The sequence below is a fragment of the Eimeria necatrix genome, genomic scaffold, assembly GCF_000499385.1.
Source record: "Eimeria necatrix Houghton genomic scaffold, Enh_scaff104, whole genome shotgun sequence".
Lineage (NCBI taxonomy): Eukaryota > Apicomplexa > Conoidasida > Eucoccidiorida > Eimeriidae > Eimeria > Eimeria necatrix.
In genome coordinates this window covers 61,588-82,959 of record NW_013651844.1, presented here as the reverse complement: position 1 = coordinate 82,959, position 21,372 = coordinate 61,588, and the positions used below count along the sequence as shown (strand labels likewise).

General features: G+C 44.1%; 5 protein-coding genes across 5 annotated transcripts; 4 read left to right on the top strand and 1 right to left on the bottom strand.

Moving 5' to 3' along the window:
- Window positions 1-8,592: 8,592 nt before the first annotated feature.
- Window positions 8,593-9,825, top strand: ENH_00001760 (hypothetical protein; the record flags this gene model as incomplete). Its single annotated transcript, XM_013578182.1, has 3 exons — window positions 8,593-8,650; window positions 8,964-9,005; window positions 9,128-9,825. 3 exons carry the CDS (start codon window positions 8,593-8,595, stop codon window positions 9,823-9,825), a joined length of 798 nt encoding a protein of 265 aa, XP_013433636.1.
- Window positions 9,826-11,170: 1,345 nt separating this feature from the next.
- Window positions 11,171-11,853, top strand: ENH_00001750 (hypothetical protein, conserved; the record flags this gene model as incomplete). Its single annotated transcript, XM_013578181.1, has 2 exons — window positions 11,171-11,366; window positions 11,708-11,853. 2 exons carry the CDS (start codon window positions 11,171-11,173, stop codon window positions 11,851-11,853), a joined length of 342 nt encoding a protein of 113 aa, XP_013433635.1.
- A 5,566-nt stretch (window positions 11,854-17,419) lies between these two features.
- ENH_00001740 (hypothetical protein, conserved) lies at window positions 17,420-18,642 on the top strand (the record flags this gene model as incomplete). The annotated part of the gene is made up of 2 exons (XM_013578180.1): window positions 17,420-17,501; window positions 17,699-18,642. The coding sequence occupies 2 exons, from the start codon at window positions 17,420-17,422 to the stop codon at window positions 18,640-18,642; spliced, it is 1,026 nt and encodes a 341-aa protein (XP_013433634.1).
- A 382-nt stretch (window positions 18,643-19,024) lies between these two features.
- On the top strand, window positions 19,025-19,639 carry ENH_00001730 (hypothetical protein; the record flags this gene model as incomplete). The annotated part of the gene is made up of 1 exon (XM_013578179.1): window positions 19,025-19,639. One exon carries the CDS (start codon window positions 19,025-19,027, stop codon window positions 19,637-19,639), a length of 615 nt encoding a protein of 204 aa, XP_013433633.1.
- Window positions 19,640-19,768: 129 nt separating this feature from the next.
- ENH_00001720 (hypothetical protein, conserved) lies at window positions 19,769-20,509 on the bottom strand (the record flags this gene model as incomplete). Its single annotated transcript, XM_013578178.1, has 2 exons — window positions 19,769-20,017; window positions 20,327-20,509. The coding sequence occupies 2 exons, from the start codon at window positions 20,507-20,509 to the stop codon at window positions 19,769-19,771; spliced, it is 432 nt and encodes a 143-aa protein (XP_013433632.1).
- Between the last annotated feature and the right edge of the window lie 863 nt (window positions 20,510-21,372).

The following is a 21,372-nucleotide window of genomic DNA, read 5'->3' as shown; positions in this document are numbered from 1 at the left end:
TTAGAAAGCTCATGGACAGATTCGAGGCTGCAGACGTAACCTAAACCCTAAACCCTAAACCCCAAACCCTAAACCCTAAACCCTTCTGCTGCGGGTACTCGGACGCTTCAAACGCAGACACTCTAAGTTTCGTAAACCCTAAACCCTAAACCCTAGGCTTGTTTGCTTGCTGCTGCTGCTGCAGCTGGATCTCACCAGCGAACATCTTGCAGGTGAGCCCAGAAACCCTAAACCCTAAACCCTAAAACCTAGGTCACTTACAAGGGTTGCTGCCCAAGGGCCTCTTAGTAGTGAGCCTCAGGCCTCTAGGGTTTAGGGTTTAGGGTTTAGGGTTTAGGGTTTAGGGTTTGATGCACGTTTTGCAGATACGAGGGAGGCTTTAGCTAATTGCAGCCAGGGGCTTTTAGCGGAGCAGGTGCGCCCGGACTTCATTAAATTTATTTTTCATTAAATTAAATCAAATTAAATTAAATTAAATTAAATTAAATTAAATTAAATAATTAAGTTTAAGTGGCACAAATTGTTTATTCTTCGTTTGCATCCGCATGCACTGGTTGCGCTGCTTTGGTTGCGGTGTACGTACACCCGAGAACATGAATGCAAGTGCATATTTATTTGAGCTGTAGCGACGCATTATTTATATTTGCAGTTTTAAAAAAGCATTTATGTTTTTGTTTTTAATTTTAATTGCATTTAATTCCATTTATTTTCCCATTTCTGACTTTTCGACTCATTTCAACTCGGCAAACGGAAGAAATCGCGAAAAGTCGTTTTTTGCCGCTTTTCTTCCTTTTCTTTTCTGCAAAAGGTCTTTTAAAAGGACTTTTTATCTTTTCCAACTTAAATATTCCAAAGAACTTTCATTTATTTGCACTTTTGTCGAATGTGCGCTTTTGCGGAACTCCAGCTTCCCCGCGCTGAGGTGTACGTACACCCGCGGGCTTTGGGGTGTACGTACACCTGAGTTGGGGAAGGGCTTTTAATTCTGTTTTTGTTTTTTCAGAAAGAAAGAAAAGGAATTTTAAACTGCATTAAACGCCATGTTGCAGCGGGTTTGATTTACAGAAGCATTTATGAAGGAGACAAAAAGGAATTAATGGATTTAATTCAAAAGACTCAAGAAGTAAAAACAAGAAAAGTCTTTTTTTTCTTTTTCGGATTTTTAATTTTAATCCGAAAGCTATTTTATCCAAGTTCTCTTTTTTCTTCCTCAATCCTTTATTATCCCTTATTTAATCATTATTCTTTATTTATTTATTTTTCTATTTTTTGTTTTTTTATTTTTATTATTCCTTATTATGTAATTATTATTTTTTTTACCCGTTGTTTGTATATTATATATTATTCAATACAATTTTTGATTTAGCATTTATTGCATATTTATTTTTATTTTTTATTATTTACTCATTGCTTGTTATTTGTTTATTATTTATTATAACTTTATTATCTATTATCTGTATGCTTTAGTCTATTGTTTATTACATTTTATTTATTTATTTATTCATTTATTTATTGCCAGTATTCATTACTCATCTATCACTTTTTGTTTTTATTATTTCATTCTTTTTTGCTCTTTAGTATTACCTGCCATTTGTTATTTATTTATTAATTACCTATTTATTATTATTTTCTACTTATTAATTAGCATTTATTATTTACTATTTATTTATTTATTTATTTATTATTTATTGTTTATCTATTAACTAATTATTTATTATTATTTATTATTCATTTATATTATTTATCTATTGTTTACTATCTATTGTATATTAGACATTTCCTCTATATTTGCTATTTATTAATTACTCACTTTATTTACTTATTACTATTCTTTATTTATTATTAAGCCCTTATTTATTTATTTATTTATTTATTTATTTTTTTATTTATTTATTTATTATTTATTTATTTATTTATTTATTTACAGGTGCAGCAGCAGCTGCCCCCATCCTACCTCCTTATCTTCTTTATTTGCCATTTATCGATGACTATTAATTACTATTTTTTTATTTAACTTAATCCAATTAGTGAATTATTTATTTATTTATTTATTTATCTAATTTAATTAACTAACTAATTAATTATTTATTTAATTAATTAATTATTTTTTATTTTTTATTTATTTTTTTTTATTTACAGGTGCAGCAGCAGCTGCACACAACTTACAAAAGTCTGCAGCACAGAGTGTTGGATTCTTTGCCGGTGGCTTTCGAGTTGGAAGACCCTCAAGAAGTTAAACAGAAACAAAAAGAAAGAAAAGACAAACTCACCCAAGTAAACCCTAAACCCTAAACCCTAAACCCTAAACCCTAAACCCTAATCCCTAAACGCTAAACCCTAAACCGAGATACGCTCTGCGGGCGTGCAAGAGCAGCAACGCGCTCACTCGTTGGTCGTCGAAACCCTAAACCCTAAACCCTAAACCCTAAACCCTAGACTCTACCGGCGTGAAAGAGCAGCAACGTTCTCCTAAACCCTAAACCCTAGACTCTACGGGCGTTAAAGAGCAACAGCCAGCCCACTCGTCGGTGTTCTAAACCCTAAACCCTAAACCCTAAACTCCACGGGCTCCAAAGAGCAGCAACACGCTCACTCATTGCTGTTCTAAACCCTAAACCCTAAACCCTAAACCCTACGGGTTTCAAAGAGCAGAACGACTCTCATTAACATAAACCCTAAACCCTACGGGCTTTAAAAAGCAGCATCCCGCTCATTGGTGTAAACCCTAAACCCTGAACCCTAAACCCTACAAGTGTCAAACAGCAGCAACAGGCTCACTCATTGGTGTTCCAAACCCTAAACCCTAAACCCTAAACCCTACGGGTTTCAAGAAGCAGTAAGACGCTCACAAGCCTAAACCCTAAACCCTAAACCCTACGGGCTTCAAAAAGCAGCAAACCGCTCATTGGTGTAAACACTAAACCCTAAACCCTAAATGCTTCAAAGAGCAGCAACACGCTCATCAGCGTAAACCCTAAACCCTAAACTCCACAAGCTACACAAAGCAGCAAACCACCCTAAACCCTAAACCCTAGGGGCTTCAAAGAGCAGCAACACGCCCATTAGTGTAAACCCTAAACCCTAAACCCTACGGGCTCAAAAGAGCAGCATTGGCGTTCTAAAACCTAAACCCTAGAACCTAAACCCTAGGGGCTTAAAAGAGCAGCAAGACGCTCATTCATTCAAACCCTAAACCCTAAACCCTAGGGGCTTAAAAGAGCAGCAACAAGCTCACTGGTGTAAACCCTAAACCCTACATGCTCTTTAGCGTAAACCCTAAACCCTAAACCATACGGGTTTCAGAAAACAGCAACACGCTCATTAACGTAGACCCTAAACCCTAAACTCTAAACCCTAAACTCTAAACCCTTAACCCTATGAGCTTCAAAGAGCAGCAACACTCTCATGAGTGTAAACCCTAAACCCTAAACCCTGCGGGCTTCAAAGAGCAGCACCACGTTCATTAACGTAAACCCTAAACCCTAAACCCTAAACCCTACATGCTTTAAAGAGCAGCCACAAGCTTATTGGCGTAAAACCTAAACCCTAAACCCTAAACGCTACTGGCCTCAAAGAGGAGCAGCACCCTCATTAGTGTAGACCCTAAACCCTAAACCCTAAACCCTGCGGGTTTCAAAGAGCAGCAGCATACTCATTGGCATAAACCCTAAACCCTAAACTCTACTGGCCTCAAAGAATAACGACACGCTCATTAACGTAAACCCTAAACCCTAAACCCTAAACCCTAGATGTTTCTGGGAGTCGTGGCACGCTCACTAATGTAGACCCTAAACCCTAAACCCTAAACCCTAAACCCTAAACCCTAGGTGTTTCAGGGAGTAGTGGCATGCTCACTAATGCAGACCCTAAACCCTAAACCCTAAACCCTAAACCCTAGGTGTTTCAGGGAGTAGTGGCACGCTCACTAATGCAGACCCTAAACCCTAAACCCTAAACCCTAAACCCTAGATGCTCCAGAGAGAAGCGGCGCGTTCCTCGTCGCAAACCCTAAACCCTAGAAAATGAAACCCCACGGAATCTAAAAAAACAAATAAAACAAACAAACAAAACAAACAAACAAATAAAGTAAATTAATTAATTAATTAATTAATTAATTAATTAATTAATATAAATAAATAATTAATTAATTAATTTAATTAATTAATTAATTAATTAATTAAATAGTTAGGGTTTGTGCGCAGGCGCATGCAGCGCTGGCGTCGAAGCAAAAAGAGCTTTCGGCGCGCAGCAGCAAATTGGAAAAAGAAATTGAAAAAGAAATAAAAGAATTAACAAAAGAATTAAATAAAAGACAAACAGCTTTGCTGCTGCAGCAGAAAGCCCTCAAGACAAACACCAATTTGCTGCTGCAACTCACCGAAAAAACCCGGTCCGTTTAGAGTTTAGGGTTTAGGGTTTAGGGTTTAGGGTTTGGGGTTTGGGGTATTTGGTTGCGGGGTTTGGGCGGGGCTTTTTCTTGCTTTTTTCTTTCTTCCATTTCTCGCTATCTTTTCTGGTTCGGCTACTTTTCTAGGGTTTAGGGTTTAGGGTTTAGGGTTTTGGGCGGGTTTTTTTCTTGTCTTTTTTCGTTTTTCGATATCTCGCGTCCTTGCTCTGTTCCCTTGCTTTTCTAGGGTTTAGGGTTTAGGGTTTAGGGTTTCGGGGGCGTCTTGCGCTTTTTTGGCTTCCTTTTTGTTTTGGAATTATTTCTTTTTGAGGGTTTAGGGTTTTGGCTAGGACTATTTCTCTTTTTTCTTTTTGACTTTCTATTTAGGGTTTAGGGTTTTGCTTTTCTTTTTTCCCCTTCCTATACCTGCTTTTCATCTGCCTAGGGTTTAGGGTTTAGGGTTTAGGGTTTAGGGTTTCTTGACCTTTTCCTCCTCACTCTTTACTTTTTGGCCATCTGTATCCCTTCTAACTTGATTGTCAATTATTTATTTTTTTATTTTTATTTTTTATTTTATTTATTTATTTATTATTGAATTAATAATTCTTTTTATTTAGTTGTGCCCTGAAACCCTAAACCCTAAACCCTCATTTTTAAATAGTTTGTTTGTTTTACTTTGAAGAAACATTCGGATAGATTTCAATGAAGTCTTAAACCCTAAGCCCTAAACCCTGGTCAAGTGCTAAACCCTAAACCCTAAACCCTAATTAAGTGCTAAACCCTAATTAAACCCTAAACCCTAAACCCTAATGAAGTGCTAAACCCTAAACCCTTGTGTTTTGCCTCAGCAAAAAAGCTGCTCGCAGAGAAGCTCTAATAGCCTGCGAGCGAGAACCTGTAGAAGCCAAAAAATCCGAATATTGGCAAAGAGGTAAACCCTAAACCCTAAACCCTAAACCCTAAACCCTAACCCTGAATCCTGAACCGTGGGGTATCTGTTTGTAGCTTTCTTTTGCTTTGTCTCAAAGTTTGAGTTGATTGATTGGGATTCGGTAGACACTTGACAAAATAAACCCTAAACCCTAAACCCTAAACCCTAAACCCTAAACCCTAGTCGAGTTTGTTGTTTTAATATATGTTTTTTGAACTCGAGAAACTTCCTAAAGATGGAGTTTTGAATTGATTTGTTTTCATCTTTTGCGTTTATCTTTTTCCCCGTTGAGCCGTTCGAGGCCTCCAGGCGAGGGTTTAGGGTTTAGGGTTTAGGGTTTAGGGTTTAGGGTTTGGGGTTTTGCGCGCAGACTACCAGCGCATGCTGATAGAGTCGCCGATTTACATGGACCCTCCGAAGCCCTCGTCAGCAGCAGCAGCAGCAGCAGCGCCTGCTGCAGCAGCAGCAGCAGCAGCAGCAGCAGCAGCAGCAGCAGCAGCAAGACATCCAGAAACAACTCCCACCGACCCCAACACCTTCGCCTTTTGGATTTCCAACCGGCAGTACTCGCGAGCAGCAGAAACAAAAAGTGCATTTTTAATTAATTTAATTTAATTTAATTTAATTTAATTTAATTTAATTAATTTAATTAATTTAATTTAAGTTAATTTAATTTAATTTGATTAATTATTCTTTTTGTTCTTTTTTTTCTAAAAAAGAAATTCAAAATTTTCTTTTTAAAAAGTCTTTTTCTGTTTGCACTTCTACAAATATATTATCTAAATTTGTAAATTTAGAAATCAAAATAAGTAAATATAAATAACTAAATATAAATAAATAAATATAAATATAAATGCAGATAAATGCATAAGTATAAATATAAATAAATAAATGTAAATAAATAAATATAAATTAATACTCTTTTGCATTTAATATTTGTTGGCTACAGCGCTTTAAAAGAGTCCTTGTTTGTTCTTCAGGTGTACGTACACCCCATTCTTTTCCTTCTTTTATTTCATATCTTTTTTATTTTTTTCAATTCTATTTATTTTATTTTATTTTAGTTTAGTTTATTTTATTTGTTATTGTTCATTCCATTTAATATATTTATTTCTTTTATTATTTAATTTCATTTTAATTTTTTGTTTTTGTTTATTTCTTTTCTCTTTTTTAAACTATTTCTGTATTATTTGTTTTTAAGTATTTACTATTCTTATTCACTTTTTGTTATTCAATTTATTTTATTTTCATTTTATTAATTATTTCTTTTTGCTATTTTTTCCTCCTTGTTCTGTTTTCCCATTTAGTTATTTCTTTTCAATTCTTCATTCTTTTATTTATCATTATTTTAATTTAATTTATTTATTTATTTATTTATTTATATTTTACTTCATTTATTTATTTTATTTATTTTATTTATTTTATTTTTATTCTTTTAGGAGATCCCGAAGACTCCTCGGAATTGGAAAGAAAAGAAAAAAGAAAAACAAATTTGAGAAGAGGAAATCCCTCAAGAGTCACTTTCAGCGAATACTGCCCCGGAGACCCTAAACCCTAAACCCTAGGCCCTAAACCCTAAACCCTAAACCCTAGGCCCTAAACCCTAGGGAGGGATGTGTGCGGACGAGGGTTTTATTTGGTGCGCCGCGGCGCCAAAAAAAACTGGAAAGTAGTTAAACCCTAAACCCTAAACCCTAAACCCTAGAGAGGGCGAAGGTGGGGTTGTTTGAAGTTTTTAGTGTTGCAGCTGAGAGGGGGTTTGGCAGGAACTGAGCCCTAAACCCTAAACCCTGAATTAGGGTTTAGAGTCGCCGCTTCGTTTTCTCTCGTTTGCAAATTAATTCTTTTTCTTTTTTTGAATTTGTTTTTAGTCAAATGCATTTTGCTGCAGCTTTTAATTAATCATTTCTTTAAAAACATTTCTAAAAATGTTTTCAAGAAATGCCTCTTCAGCTGCAGCAGAATGTTTGCATGCGGCTCCAGCGGACCCACACTCACAAACCCTAAACCCTAAACCCTAAACCCTAAACCCTAGTCGGAGTTCTCCTGCGCCTAGAGGCTCCGACCTAAACCCTAAACCCTAGCAGAAGAATCTTCTGGGGTTTTACTTCTCCGGTAAATCGCTGAGGCAATAATAAGGCTCAGGATTTAGAAATTAGGGTTTAGGGTTTAGGGTTTAGGGTTTGTCTACTGCGGTCCCAGGGGGAAGCTGCGAAAGGCGGAAACGAAAGGAAAGCGAAATAGTGGCGCATAAAATCCGTGAAAAATAAAAAATAGATTTAAATTTATTTTTAAAAGAATAAAAGAAACTAAATGAGCAAAAAGAAATAAGAAATAACAAGAAAATATTCAAGAACTAGAAACGAGGCGTGTACACCTTGTTTCGCGAAAGCAGGCCATTTTCTCCTGCGTTTTTCGCAAACAATTCTAATTTATCATTTATAAATGATTTTAGGGTTTTATTTTGCTTTTTTTGGAGTGGCTTTTGGCTGAAAAGAGGGCTGGAGTTTAGAAATTCAACTTTTCAGAATCTGCAAAGGGTTCGATTTCAATGTAGCCGCGACTCAGGAGGCGCTGCGGCGCGCAGCAACTCATCTAAGGCTTTCTACTCCTCATCTTCTTTGAAAAAACTCCAAAAAACTGCAGAAAAGAAGAAAGCGATCGAAAAAGGAAAAGAAAAAGGGGAAAAGTGGCAAAATATTCAAGAGGAAGCTGCTGCCCGGGAGCGCGCCTGGCCGCCCTGTCTGGGGAGCTCCGCGGCGCATTTCGAATTGAATTTCGCCGCAAAAACGCAAATTAAGATCTAAAGTGAAATCTAAATCAATTTGTAATTCAAAAAAAGATTTAATTTCTGAGTTTTAGGTCCAGTGTTTGGGAACGAGGCCTGAACCGCTCTGGCTGCGGGCAGCGCCGGGCGGGCGCGGGACTACTGCGCCGAGTCGGCGGCCGCGCGAAAGCTGCGCGATGCGGGCCTTTGCGCGAAAATTTCGAAGTTAAAATTTAAAATTATATTTTTAAAACGAAAGCGAATTAAATTTAAAGGGTTTAGAAGGCGAAAGAGGGGTTTGGAGCGGCGGGCGGCGGCCCCCCGCACGGCACCTTGCGCAGCGGGACTGCTGCCCACGCCCCTGTCTGCTGCTCAGGTGCGCGGCCTCGGGTGCAGTTTATTCGCAGAAACGCGAATTAAATTCAACAGTTTGGTTAATTTAATGCATTTTAATGTTTAGAGTTTGACTTTTGCCTCTCACCTGAGCATTTGAAGCCGCTTTCCACAATGCGTTCTCTCTTCAAGGTCCTCGCTACCTCCGCGCTGCTGGGCGCGGCAGCTCAAGGTGAATCCTTCTTCAGTCCACAACTCCTTCATCTTCCGCAGAAAGTTCTTTAAATTATTTTCTAAATTAATATTTTTTCTTTTCCTCTTTTCTGGTTTTTGTTCGAACCAAAAAGCGCTTCTCCACAGCGCGGGCTCGGGCAGCAGCCGAGTTCAAGTTCATGCACAAACCTCTCGCTTTCTTTGCTTTCAACCTTCACTCCGAAGTTTATTTGCAGCTTTTTTTCTTTTATTTAATAATTTATTTTCATTTTTTTGAATAATTTCGCTGAAGTTTCTCTTTTGCAAGTAATTTCTGCCGCTGTTCTGCGCAGGCGCGTTTGCATCTCAAGACGGCTCTGAGGTTTCCGAAATCCGTGAGTTGACCACCGATTAGAATGCTTTCTTGTTTTATTTATTTGTTTTAATATTTAATTTACTTTTCTGCTTTTATTTTTTGCAACAATCCGCTTTTTGCTTCCGCTTTCTGTCCTTGCAGCTGCCGGAAGAGATCAAGTTGCTGAAGTGCTGCAGCGCCCTGTGCAGCAGCCAGCTGCTGCTGAGGAAGCATTAGATCAGGTGCCTGTGGAAACTGCAACAGCAGAGGAAATAGCGGAAGCAATTGCAGCAGCAGCAGCAGCAGAGGAAGAGGCTGCAGCAGCAGCAGCAGCAGCAGAGGAAGAGGCTGCAGCAGCAGCCCCAGCTGAGGAGGAAGCAGCAGCAGCAGCCCCAGCTGAGGAAGAAGCAGCAGCAGCAGCACCAGCTGAGGAAGAAGCAGCAGCAGCAGCACCAGCTGAGGAAGCAGCAGCAGCAGCACCATGTGCAGGAGAAGCAGCTGCAGCAGTAGAAGCAGCAGCCGCGGAGGAAGCAGCAGCAGCACCATCCGAGGAAGAGGCAGCAGCAGCAGCACCTTCAGAGGAAGAGGCAGCAGCAGCAGCACCATCTGAGGAGGAGGCAGCAGCAGCAGCAACTGAGGAAGAGCCAGCAGCAGAGGCACCGGCAGAGGAGGAGGCAGCAGCAGCAGCCGACGAGGAGGCAGCAGCAGCAGAGCAGCAGCAGCAGCAGCAGCAGCAGCAGGCCGTTGAGGAAGCCGGTGCCGAATCCGCAGAACAGGAAGGTGCTTCTGCTGCTGCAGCAGCAGCAGCAGCAGCAGAGGAGGAGGCTGCAGCAGCAGCAGCAGCGGAGGAAGCAGCTTGAATGCAGCACTTATTCTAAGTTAATTTCTTAATTTTCTGTCTTGTTGTTTGAAAAAGTTTCCAATTTCTTCTTCAGGGAAATCTGTTCGCATTTTGTTTTCGTGTTTGCTGAGCGCGAAACTTCACTCTTTAGTTTCTTCCGACTTTCTTTGGCTTCTAAGTTTGCGCCTATTCCTCCGTTTGCTGCTAAGCAGCAGCAGCAGCAGCAAGTGCTGCAGCAGCAGCAAGTGCAGCAGCAGCAAGTGCAGCAGCAAGTGCAGCAGCAGCAGCAGCAGCAAGTGCAGCAGCAGCAGCAGCAGCAAGTGCAGCAGCAGCAGCAGCAGCAAGTGCAGCAGCAGCAGTAGCTAGTGCAGCAGGTTGCAGTTTTCTAGGGTTTAGGGTTTAGGTTGGCTGTAGCAGGGCGAGCTGGGGTTTATTGAATTTGTTTTTTATTTTCTTTTTAATTCTTTTTAGTTTTCTGGTTTTTATAATCAAAGAAAATATCAGAAAAAAAATTCGTTCAGTCTGAATCCGCGAACTTGCACGCTGCGAGAGAGCGGGGGAGTTCAGAAACGAAGTCGGGACTGCATTTCTTTCCAGCATTTGAATTTAAAATAATTAAATTGATTTTAATTTTAAAAATAAATAAAAGTAGTTCTTAATTGCTTCAATTGCCGGTTAATTTGGGCGATCTTCTCATCTGTTCAAGTTGCAAAGCCACCCGTACGGACTCTGCATGCGCCTGATTTCGCAGAAAGGCCGTCACATTTTTCCTTTTTAATTTAATATTTATAAATATTTGAATATATTTCTCATTTTCATTTTTAAAAAAGGCTTTAATTGCAGTTTTCGTGAAAAATGAACTCCAGCATCGCAGCCCAGCTAGTCTTCAGGCGGCCGCCGCAGCCCTGTGGCCTGACACAGAACAACTCCGCGGGAATTCCAATTATTTGAACTTCTTATTTTTCTGTTTTTATTTAAAAATAAAACTTAAATTTATTCAAGACTCATTTGCGATGACTAATCGGTCCCGCGAAAGATGCTGCCGTAGATCTCGCGGAACTACTTAGGGCTTAGGGTTTGGGGTTTAGGGTTTAGGGTTTAATGTTTGCAGTCTAGGGTTTATAAAAAGTAGAAGTAAGACAGTAATGGCGCACTGAAGGTTTTATTATTCCTTCAGTGAGCGATCTACTGTCTGTACAGCTTCAGCGGCCAAGGCATTTGCACTTCATTTCTTTTGGCTGTCAACGGAAACTTAATTTGCTTTAGATCTGCGTGGAGTCGCTTTCCCAGAAAGCACTTTACTAAAACTTGAATTTCTTACAAGCTGTTTTTGCCTTCAAGCCCTTATTTGCTGCTGCTGCAAAATGGTGAGGGCGGGAAAGGTCGGCAAAGGCTTTACGCCCCGGCCCACCCACGAAGACCCCAGCGAAAAAGAAACACAAGAGGAAAATATTCCACTTGGGCTTCAGAGACTCAAAGAGTGGTGGAGTGCCTTTTTGATACAACGGGCTTGGCGCAGAAGCAGACAGAAAGCCGCTGACGACGACTGGGGAAGCAGGGGTACACTTCACTCCCCTGCATGCATGCAGAAGACACCACTGCATGCATGCTTGCATGCATGCTTGCATGCGTGCAGGATTGCATGCATGCAATCCCACTGCATGCATGCTTGCACGCATGCATGCACGCGTGCAGGATTGCATGTTTGCAATCCCACTGCATGCATGCATGCATGCAATCCTGCATGCACGCATGCAGGATTGCATGCATGCAATGCTGCCTTCCCTGCACCCCAGGGGCTGTCTGCTACCGTTTTCCTGACCTACCTGCTGCAGCAAACTGGCTGCTTAGTGCTTCTTAAGTCTCAGCCGAGCCATTCTGCGGGGACCATTTTTGCGCAGAGTTCTCGGGAAGCAAACTAGAGGCGCAGAACACCGCTGATGAAAGCAGTCTGCTGTCAAAGGCAGAAGCTCTAAACTACGCCAAAAAAAACGACATCATTCGGCTGCTGAAGGTACATTTGGTCTTCAAGGCCTCAACGGAGTAGACAGCGTAGAAGGCAGCAAAAAGCCACTCTGTGAAAATCAGCTTAAAGAAAAAGCCAAAGCTTTTCTTCTCTTGTTGAAGCGGTGTCTAGAAGCCCTCGTTTAAGCCAAAATGCTCAGCATGGGCTAGAACAGCACTGGAGGCTTCGCTGCAGATACTCTATTAAATCGCAAACATTATTTTTTACTAAAAATACGGCTCTATAATTCAAGCTGTTATTTCGAGCGTCCCTGCTGAGCTTTGAAGAAGAGCTGCTGCTGCTGCCTTTTGCAGAATTTGGCCATTCGCGTTCTGGAGGCGCGGCCTAAGAACGCGAGAGCTTACATGCTCTTTTTGCTTGAAGCCATGAAAGCTAGCAAGTCCCAAAAAAGCTCTGCAGTGTCTTCCTCCAAAGACACTACTTCTGATTCTGAGGGGCCCCTCAAAGCCCAGGCAAGCAGCGAGCAGCTGCAAGAGTCGAAAGAAAAAAACGAAGACATCGTTGACCAACTGAAAAATCCCCTTGGCATCTTTTCCGAGAAAGATCTGCAGGTCTTGTACGAGTACTGTGTGAGAACCAAAGGAGTAGCATTGCCTGCGCAAATCGAAAAGCGTGAGTATTCCTCATTCTTACGCGCTTTCTCGTGACTATGAGAAACTTTATTCACATGTGGACATTCTTGCTTGTTGCTGAAGCTCTGGGACACTTCGTTGTGTTAAAGCTCAAGCCGGCTTGCCTAGCTAGTCGACTTCAGCCATAAAGCAACGAAATATCCCAGAACCCATGGAGGCTTTCATTGTTTGATAACTAAGAGAGTTGCTGAGTGGGGTTAACGGGTTCGGCAAGGCTAGCTGGCATGAGCCTTAAAATAACGAAATAGCCCAGAACTTCAACAGTAGGCAAGAACGCATATATGTGAAGTTTTGTTTCTGCGTTGTAGTTTCTCCCGAGGATTCCTCTTGCACTTCATTGGCTTGCTCGGTACGCAGCAGCTGCCTCAGCCTTCTCCCCTTACTACTGTTTCAATGTTGTTGTAACTTTTGGCAGCAACAATTTAAACTGTGATATCAATTAAATTACCTTTGTTGTATGTTTTGCAGGTTTTGAAGGTCGCTAACGACAGCTGCTCTGCCGGAATTCCGTGTCTAAAGGACTTCATGGCTGCTACTTCTACACCAATCGAAGATTGCTTCCGCCTCGCTGCTCTGTGAATGATAGAAAACAAGAGGGCCCTAAAATGCATAAGGGCTTCAGTTCGAGAGTTGATGGTTGCCTGCTAACACTAAGCAAAGCTGCTCAAGCAGGCTGAACGTTTTTCATCATTGGAAAACAAACTATTAGGGAAAAATAGAAGTTGACAGCTCCAACGCGTCAAATAAAGTGCACAGAACGCATTGATATCTGTCAAAGTTTGTAGGCTGATTCCTGAGAGAGTCCCACGAAGCATCGTTTTGTTCGCTGGTTTGAACAAAGTGCGCCTGTGGCCATTCAACGCAGTGGCGTGTTTTTCCCATTGTTCACTGGCTTCTGCGGAACGTGCTTCCACTTCACCTGCTCAATTGAGTATATTAGTCCTCATCCAAGGAATTCTACTCCCTGTGAAACGCCTACCGCAGAATGAGTTTCTGAGCGCTCTATAAGCACTAAAACAAACGGCCTTTGGCATTAGGGGCCCGGCCGAAGGATTCATGGTGCCCTAGCGGCCGATCTGGGGTACGATGGGTAACAGCTGAGTCCTGAAAGATGAGTTCAGCTCACCATTGTGCAGCCAGTCCATTCGTCTAGAGCTTACAATCGTCTGAAAGTTTGCTGAACATGCATGTTCCTTAGACGAACACCCTGGTAATGCCTGATTGAGAGAAGCTGGTGAATGCCACATGCATAGAGTACAGGCTTCAGTTGCCCGCTGGTGAAGTCTTCAAAAATACAGACTTCCCTGCTGAATACAGGTAATCCACAGCACAGGTATAAACTGTAGTTATTCCTGCTGATCTTCAGCCTGAACATGGGTGGTAGGGCTCTTCTGATGCGTCCTACTTCCATCTGAGTCCAAACAATATCAGTGGAAAGACCATCTAACGAGATGTAACGAGGTGCTGGCACCCTCAGTGTTTTTCAAAAGGATAGAACTTCAAATTTTCAACCGTTCATGGTATTCATATCTCAGAAGGCCTAACAGAGAACCCAAGCAGTCCCTCGGTTCTTCATCTATTTCTCAGCGACTCATTTGGCGAAAATTCCCCATTACACGGTTCAAGGACACTGATAAATCACACGAACGTATCAGGCGCAACGAGCTGCTAAAGCTTTTGTGTTGTTTTCCTGAAGATAGAGTTGAAATAGAATGATATTCCGCTGATGATGCCACCGACGTGAGGTCTTCTTTAAACTGTTGATAAGAGGAAATGAAGGAATTTGAGTGGGGAACTCGACTACCTCAGGGCCAACGGCAGGCTTTAGAGAAATTCTCAGCAGTGAAGTAAAAGCATTAACGCGTTAACGGCAAACTGACCCGGCTGCCCTTTGAACCGTGGTGAGAAAGAATCACTACACTTTTTTATAATCCATGCGCAGACTTCTGCCTGTAGTTGAAAGCTGCTTGTTGAGTTATCAAAGGCAAGTTAAGACGCTTCTCAGACTGGGGTAACAAACGCTCGCCACAGCACTTCCATCTGCTGTGTAAACAGGCTCATTGCTAAAAAGGGCAAATAGTCACCGCTGACTTGCGCGCAAGAAAACAATACTTTTTTCTACGACCGAAATACCACGGAACGGGACCTGTGTACTGAGGGCACGAATCTTGAATGCTATTGCATCGGAATTGCAGACAAGAAGGACTTCGGTCTTTCGGTTTCAGTTTTTCATATTAATGGAACTGTTCCTTCCTGAATGGCTCGCTGGACCTTCCCTTCCTTTTGCAAATTGCCTTTAGCGTGCCGCGCTGTGTATGTCACAGCTCCATGTCTCGGTTTTATATAAAAGTGATTCCTCACAGCTAGTTGTGCTTCTCCGTACCACGATTCCTGTAGCCCAGATGAGGACAGTAGCATAATGTGAGAAATACTTCTGAAACCTGGAACTACAGCAGGGAAATTGTTGCGACTAGCGATATTGCAGAGGACACATAATACCTGCCATTTTGTTGCGATGGGGATTCACATCGTCCTGCGGCCTGATCACCCCTTGATGTTGGACTCATGAAGGCGTGGCGTCCTATGTTTGTTCAATCTGTAATGAACGCCACCCTAGCCTGGCTATAATATGGGGTGCCTCTGAAGGGCCTCGGGTTCTAGAGCTTTTACCCTGCTTGAGGCTTCGGCACTTGGAGTATGAAGAAATTAACAACTACATAAATAGCATTGATTCGTTAAATTTCCTACAAACTTCGATTTAAAATCCATTGCTGAGATTGATTTTTGGGTTGTCTGTGGTCGCCCTCGATGTTGGCTCGCTTAACGTATCCTGATATTTTGTGATCGTCACTCCCATAATTGGCTTTATAGAAGAGTGAGGCCCCTCGGCAGATGGCTTCTTAATTTATAGGTGCAGTAGAGTAATAAAACAGGCGACATCGGTACAGCATTTTTATAAACCGTGGAATGCAGCAGTTGGCGTGAGGCTATTTGTGGGTGATATGCACGAGGCATCTCAGCATCACCAGCCTATGTAAACGGATAAAGTGCTGCACAATATGTTGTGTTTTTATCGAGAATCATTTCAAAGCCAAAGGCTGCAGCTACAACGCAACTACTGGCTTTCTATCACTCTATCTACACTTTTACGCCTACACTTTAACCCTGTAGTGAACACATTTCAACAGTTTTAGACATTACTTATCCACTGTCTAATGTTTGCTTCGCCTTCCAAGGGCACTTTGCCACCAGCAGACTAGCCTTATCCGTCCTTAAAATAATGTCATAGGAGTCAACCCTGCCAGCTCTTCTGGGTGAATCAGGGATGTAATGCTGTTTTGCGACTTCAGCCTTGAGCACCAAACTCCGGAAATATTCTTCTTTGTAGTGATTCCTCATTGTGTACCTCGTCTAACGACAAAGATGACAGGACCCTGATCAGGATACTGGCGTTCCTCGTTGACTGCATGACATTAGGAGAGCCATTTCAGTGTTCTTGTTGTTGTTAAGCCTGAAGAGAGGTCTTCGTTAGTGTAAGCATACGCCTTCTTCCTGTTTGCGCGCCTCGTCATCTGATGTTCCTTTTCCTATCGGTTCCAGGAATGCTCCGCTGCAGAACCTAAAAATATCTGTAGCACAGTGGGATATTCAGGTGCAAGGATACCTACCACTAGGAAGAGCCGCGAGGCTGGTGGTGCGTTGACGGGCTAGGAATGTGGGAACAACTGCAGGAAACCCGCGGAGACAGACAACGAGGAAAGAGACCTGACAAAAGTAAGGGCGGAATATGGGAATGGAGAAGGAGGGCAAGGAACTGCGACTAGGCTCACGGTAAGTGATAACCCAAGAAAAGCGGGAAGGGTGAAACTGACGACGGGTAACGGATGAAGAGCTGAGCGTGCTTTCGCAGACTCATTCACGCTCCTGTGGTCTTCTTGTCTTCTCAATTCCTGGTAATTCAATCTGCTGTGCTCCCCAATCTCTGAGTCTCAATTTTCCCTGAATCAATCAGGTTTGCAGCTCTTTACAGAGGCAAAGTGCATATATGTACAGGAACATTTTTTTGTGCATCACTCAAAGAAATATCGAAGCCATTGGGTGAAAGACAGTGCAATAGCCAAAATCAAATTCCCTTAGTGTTAGTCGTTCAATCCAACTGCAATCCACAGTCACTAATATGCATTTGTACGAGGTCATCTTAGTCCCACAGTGACACAAGTGTACCTTCGAGAGGCCAACAGGCAAATTGTCCAGTCGCGGACGCAGCTTAGTTTCGCCTGTGCAGTTGTGTCCTATTATTTTCACTGGATGCAGCTTCACATGCATCACGCTGCAGCAAAGAATGTCTCCCACAATCCACGGCGATAAAGATGTGAGTAAAGATAACATATTGATAAAGGGGAGTGATAGGACTTTTGTAGTGCCAGGCACTACAATTGACCTTCGTCGCCACCCCTCGAGGCTTAGTAACGCGAAAGAGCATGAAACATATAGAATATTTTAAGGCATAAGGCACCACTGGATATTGGGAAATCATAAAAGGGAATAGTGTGCTCGCTAGCCAGCACCGGGTATGGGGCTGGACGCGAGGTTGGTGCCGTGACTCAGGCACTGACCCTCAGCGAGGGTCAACAGTCAGTTCTATTATTCTGGGTTTTTCTTACCTTTCAATAATATGAACTCAATTGTATATGCCTATTTAGGGTATACAGTAGTGGTTGGCGAGAATCATGGACTTTAGACAGCAGGTGCAGAGTGTGCACTTAAGTCAGACTAGCCCAGGGACCATACGTGGTAACAGTGCAGGTCCGCTGTTCACTACATTTGGGGGCTGCTCCGGGATATAAAATTCAAAGTAAATTGGGTAAATTATCGAGCTTGTTTTACAGGGGAAGATCCTTTCCTTTCTCTCTCGCAAAATCTGAAGTGACCTCCGTACCTAAGTGAAGACGGGGATGGACATGCACCTACGCAACGGAAAAGTGGTACAACCTCCACCAGAACCAAACGCAGGAAAGCCGAATATAGTTGTATCAAGTAAAGAAACCGCGGGGCACCCTATTGAATCGAAACGAACAGAACCCGGTCGCGACATCAGCCAGCCCATCGCAGGGGTAGGCCGACCGATACCGAGAAACCGGGACCGCGACGTTGGAGGACGCAAGGAACCCGAAATGAATCAAGCTTGGATGGAACCGGGAATGGCCGAGTTCTTTCGGCAATTCGCCTCTCAGATGGCACGGGGTTAGTGCATACGTCCCAGAGGTCCATTGGGTACGAGGACGGCAAGAATATGAGGAATTTCCTCGACCTTGTGGAGTTAGATTTCATCGAACGAGGGCTGGAAAAGCGGCAGTGGGGAGAAGAACTCAAAAGATATCTGACGGGCGACGCCTTGGGATACTGGTTGTATCTGCGTCGCACGGGAGTACCCCTGACTGATTGGGAGCAACTGAGACAGCGATTCTGTGCGCAATTCTGTAACATAACAAAGGAACGGATGAAAGTCATGATAGCGGAGAATGTATGGCGGGGTGATCACCAAGCATACTCCGCGCGTTTTGCGGCTATCGTGGCCCAAGGGGTATCGATGGCACCAGACCTGTTGGTGGGTTACTACTTGGCCAACCTGCCGGTAGAAATATACCGGGAGATAACTCGAGGGGGAACAAGGAAATTGGCGGACTGGCAGGAAGCAGCCGCAGCACTGGCTACCACGGCGGCACCATGGAGGGATTCATGCGAAGACCGCCTCCGATTCCAGCGGGACTTAGAGGATGCCAAGCGTAGATGGGCTAACGGGGGGCGAGAGCCGTGTCTACAGCGCGAACGAGAGAGCAGGGGAAACAGACGGAATGACCCTACAGACTCACGCTGTTACGCGTGCAGCGGAAGGGGACATGTGAGCAGGGACTGTCCGCTCCGCAATGGAGCGACGCGACGGATTGGGGAAACGTGCTCCAGGTGTGGGGGCCGGGATCACTACGCTAGAGACTGTCCCACGCCGGCAGACCCAACACCTACGCCCAGTTCTCCCGTCCTCGACTGGCCGGCAGCGTATTCTAAGTGCCCTGTGTTCAGCGAGCCTTATAACGCTGCCTCTACCAAGCCGGGTGAAGTTGTTCAACTGGAGTTCCAACATCGTCGTCATACCTTCCGTTTTGTTCTGCCCTACTAACACATCTGCGTTAATGGTCTCTGGCTCATTTGCGTGCCTCAATTTCCAGAGTTCCTCAATCACGTCCTGTACACGCATCATGATCACGTCACCGCCGGGCATCGAGGCCAAAAGAAGACCTACAAGGCCCTCAGCAAGCATTACTATTGGCCTGGCATGCGTACTTACACCAACGCGTACGTGGAGTCCTGCACGCAGTGTCGCGCATCCAAATCCCTCAATCAGAAACCCGCCGGCCTCTTACAGCAGCTGCTTATTCCCTCTCGCCGGTGCAGCCATGTTAGCCTAGATTTCGTCACTGACTTACCCCTCACTACCACTGGGCACGACGCCATCCGAAATGTGGTCGCAATTGTGCTCACGTTTCAATATTACCCGGGCGATGTCTTCTTCTTACCACCCGCAAACGGATGGCCAGACCAAGCGAGTTAACCGCACCCTTGAACAGATGCTACGCACGTACATCCAGGCAGATGAGCGGGAGTGGGAAGGCCTGCTGCCTGCCTTGGAGCTAGCCTATAACACCACCAGTCATTCCTCTACTGAGCTTTCCCCTTTCGAAATCATGATTGGGGAGAATCCCTTAACCGCGGCGGACCTAGACATTGTTGGTGCTTTGACTCCTACGCTCACTCCCCCTATGACGAAACTCTTCCGGCAGCTCCGCGATCGCGCACAGAGCCACATCCTCCAGGCAAAGTGGCGTCAGAAATACTACGCTGACGCCCGCCGCAGGGCTGTGGAATACAAGGTGGGCGACCAAGTCTGGCTGAGTGGCAAACACTTACCTGCTCTTAACCATTGTTCTAAGTTTGAACCTAAATACCGTGGGCCCTTCACAGTGACCGAACGCATTGGCGAGGTCGCTTACCGTCTTGCTTTGCCCCCCACATACGAGGGACACAATGTTTTTCATGTTTCACAATTGGTCCCACATCATCCCCGCGATCCCGCTTTAGTTCCACACGAAGCTCCAATGGCCACCAACACGCGATGACGCCGGCAACCCTACGGACCAGTATCTTGTCGACTATATCCTGGAACAAAAAGGGACTGGAGAGGAGGCGCACTATCTTGTTAAGTGGCGGGGTGTTCCCGAGGAAAAGGCCACATGGGAACCCGCACATCATTTGGCAGGGTGTCCCGCCTTACTTCGGGCGTGCCGGCGCCGCCAGCGCAAACGCCATCCATCCTGACGACCTTCTTCTTCTTCTTCTTCTTCTTCTTCTTCTCCTTCTTCTTCTTCTTCTTCTTCTCCTTCTTCTTCTTCTTCTTCTTCTTCTTCTTCTTCTTCTTCTTCCTCTTCTCCTTTTTCTTCCCTTTCCGCTGCTCTCGCCCCTTTCTCTTTATACGCGTTCGCCCGCCCGTTCTCGTCCTGGGAAGGGGGGGAAGGGGTGCAGGAGCACCTTACAATCCAAGACTCTGCCAGCTGCTTACCTTCAAGGAACTAATGTCACTAGTATCACGTTAAGGGAGGGCTAGACGACTACTAGTGCACTACAGGACGTCCGAGGACACCGACGTCTACTAGTAGAAGGGCTGGGTAAGGAGTAAGAATGGTCGGAGAATGATAACGCACCTGCCGAGATTCGTGAACACCTATTTCCTAGTCAGGGAAGGCCGGCCCACCCCCTAGAAGGTCGGCCGATTTGACGTACTAGCCAATGGCCCCACAGCCCCTGACGTGTGGGACGTTCCGAGATTGTTGTGAAGCGTGATGAACGGAGAGAATGAGGAGAAGAGAAGGGCCGGAACCTGAAAAACCGCCAAGCGGTTTCTGTTCGTTAGCACGGGGGAAGTTGTAGTGCCAGGCACTACAATTGACCTTCGTCGCCACCCCTCGAGGCTTAGTAACGCGAAGGGGCATGAATAATATAGAATATTTTAAGGTAAAAGGCACCATTAGATATTGGGAAATTATAAAAGGGAATAGTGAGCTCGCTAGCCAACACCGGGTATGGGGCTGGATGCGAGGTTGGTGCCATGACTCAGGCACTGACCCTCAGCGAGGGTCAACAGTCAGTTCTATTATTTTGGGTTTTCTTACCTTTCAGTAATATGAACTCAATTGTATATGGCTATTTAGGGTATACAGTAGTGGTTGGCGAGAATCATGGATTTTAGATAGTAGATGCAGAGTGTGCACTTAGTCAGACTAGCCCAGGGACCATGCGTACTACCAGTGTAGGCCAGCTGTTCACTACACCTCCTCCCCACAGGGCCTAGGAGGCGAGCACCCCGAGTTGGGCGAATTGAAAAACAACAGACTTTGGAAACAGAAGAATAACTGTATTTCGATATATATAAGCTACTGTTTCAAGGATATGGGCCAACGCTAGGTGCCGATCATAGGCCCTTCTCGAGGGGCAGGTAGCAACGTAGTCGCAGCAGTAGGCGCTGTGTACTACACTTGGTGGCTGTTCCGGGAATGAAATCTTTGTTCTTTCCGGACTTGGGAGTAGGAATACTATGTTTTAATAGCTCACGCCTAGAAATCTTCGCTCGGTAAGTGATGCATCTCCGCAACGGACGCGTTATCGGCCCCACACCGCAGGAGACTTCTACAATGTCAGTCAACAAAATGCCGAGTGGGACGCCAGCCCATCATCGCCATGCGACTCCGAAACCCACCGTGGCACAGGGGCCGCATGGGCATAAGGAGGCGCCACTGCATGTGATACCTATGACCAATGTTATGCCAGGGGACAGTTCCTTCGTCACGTGGGACCA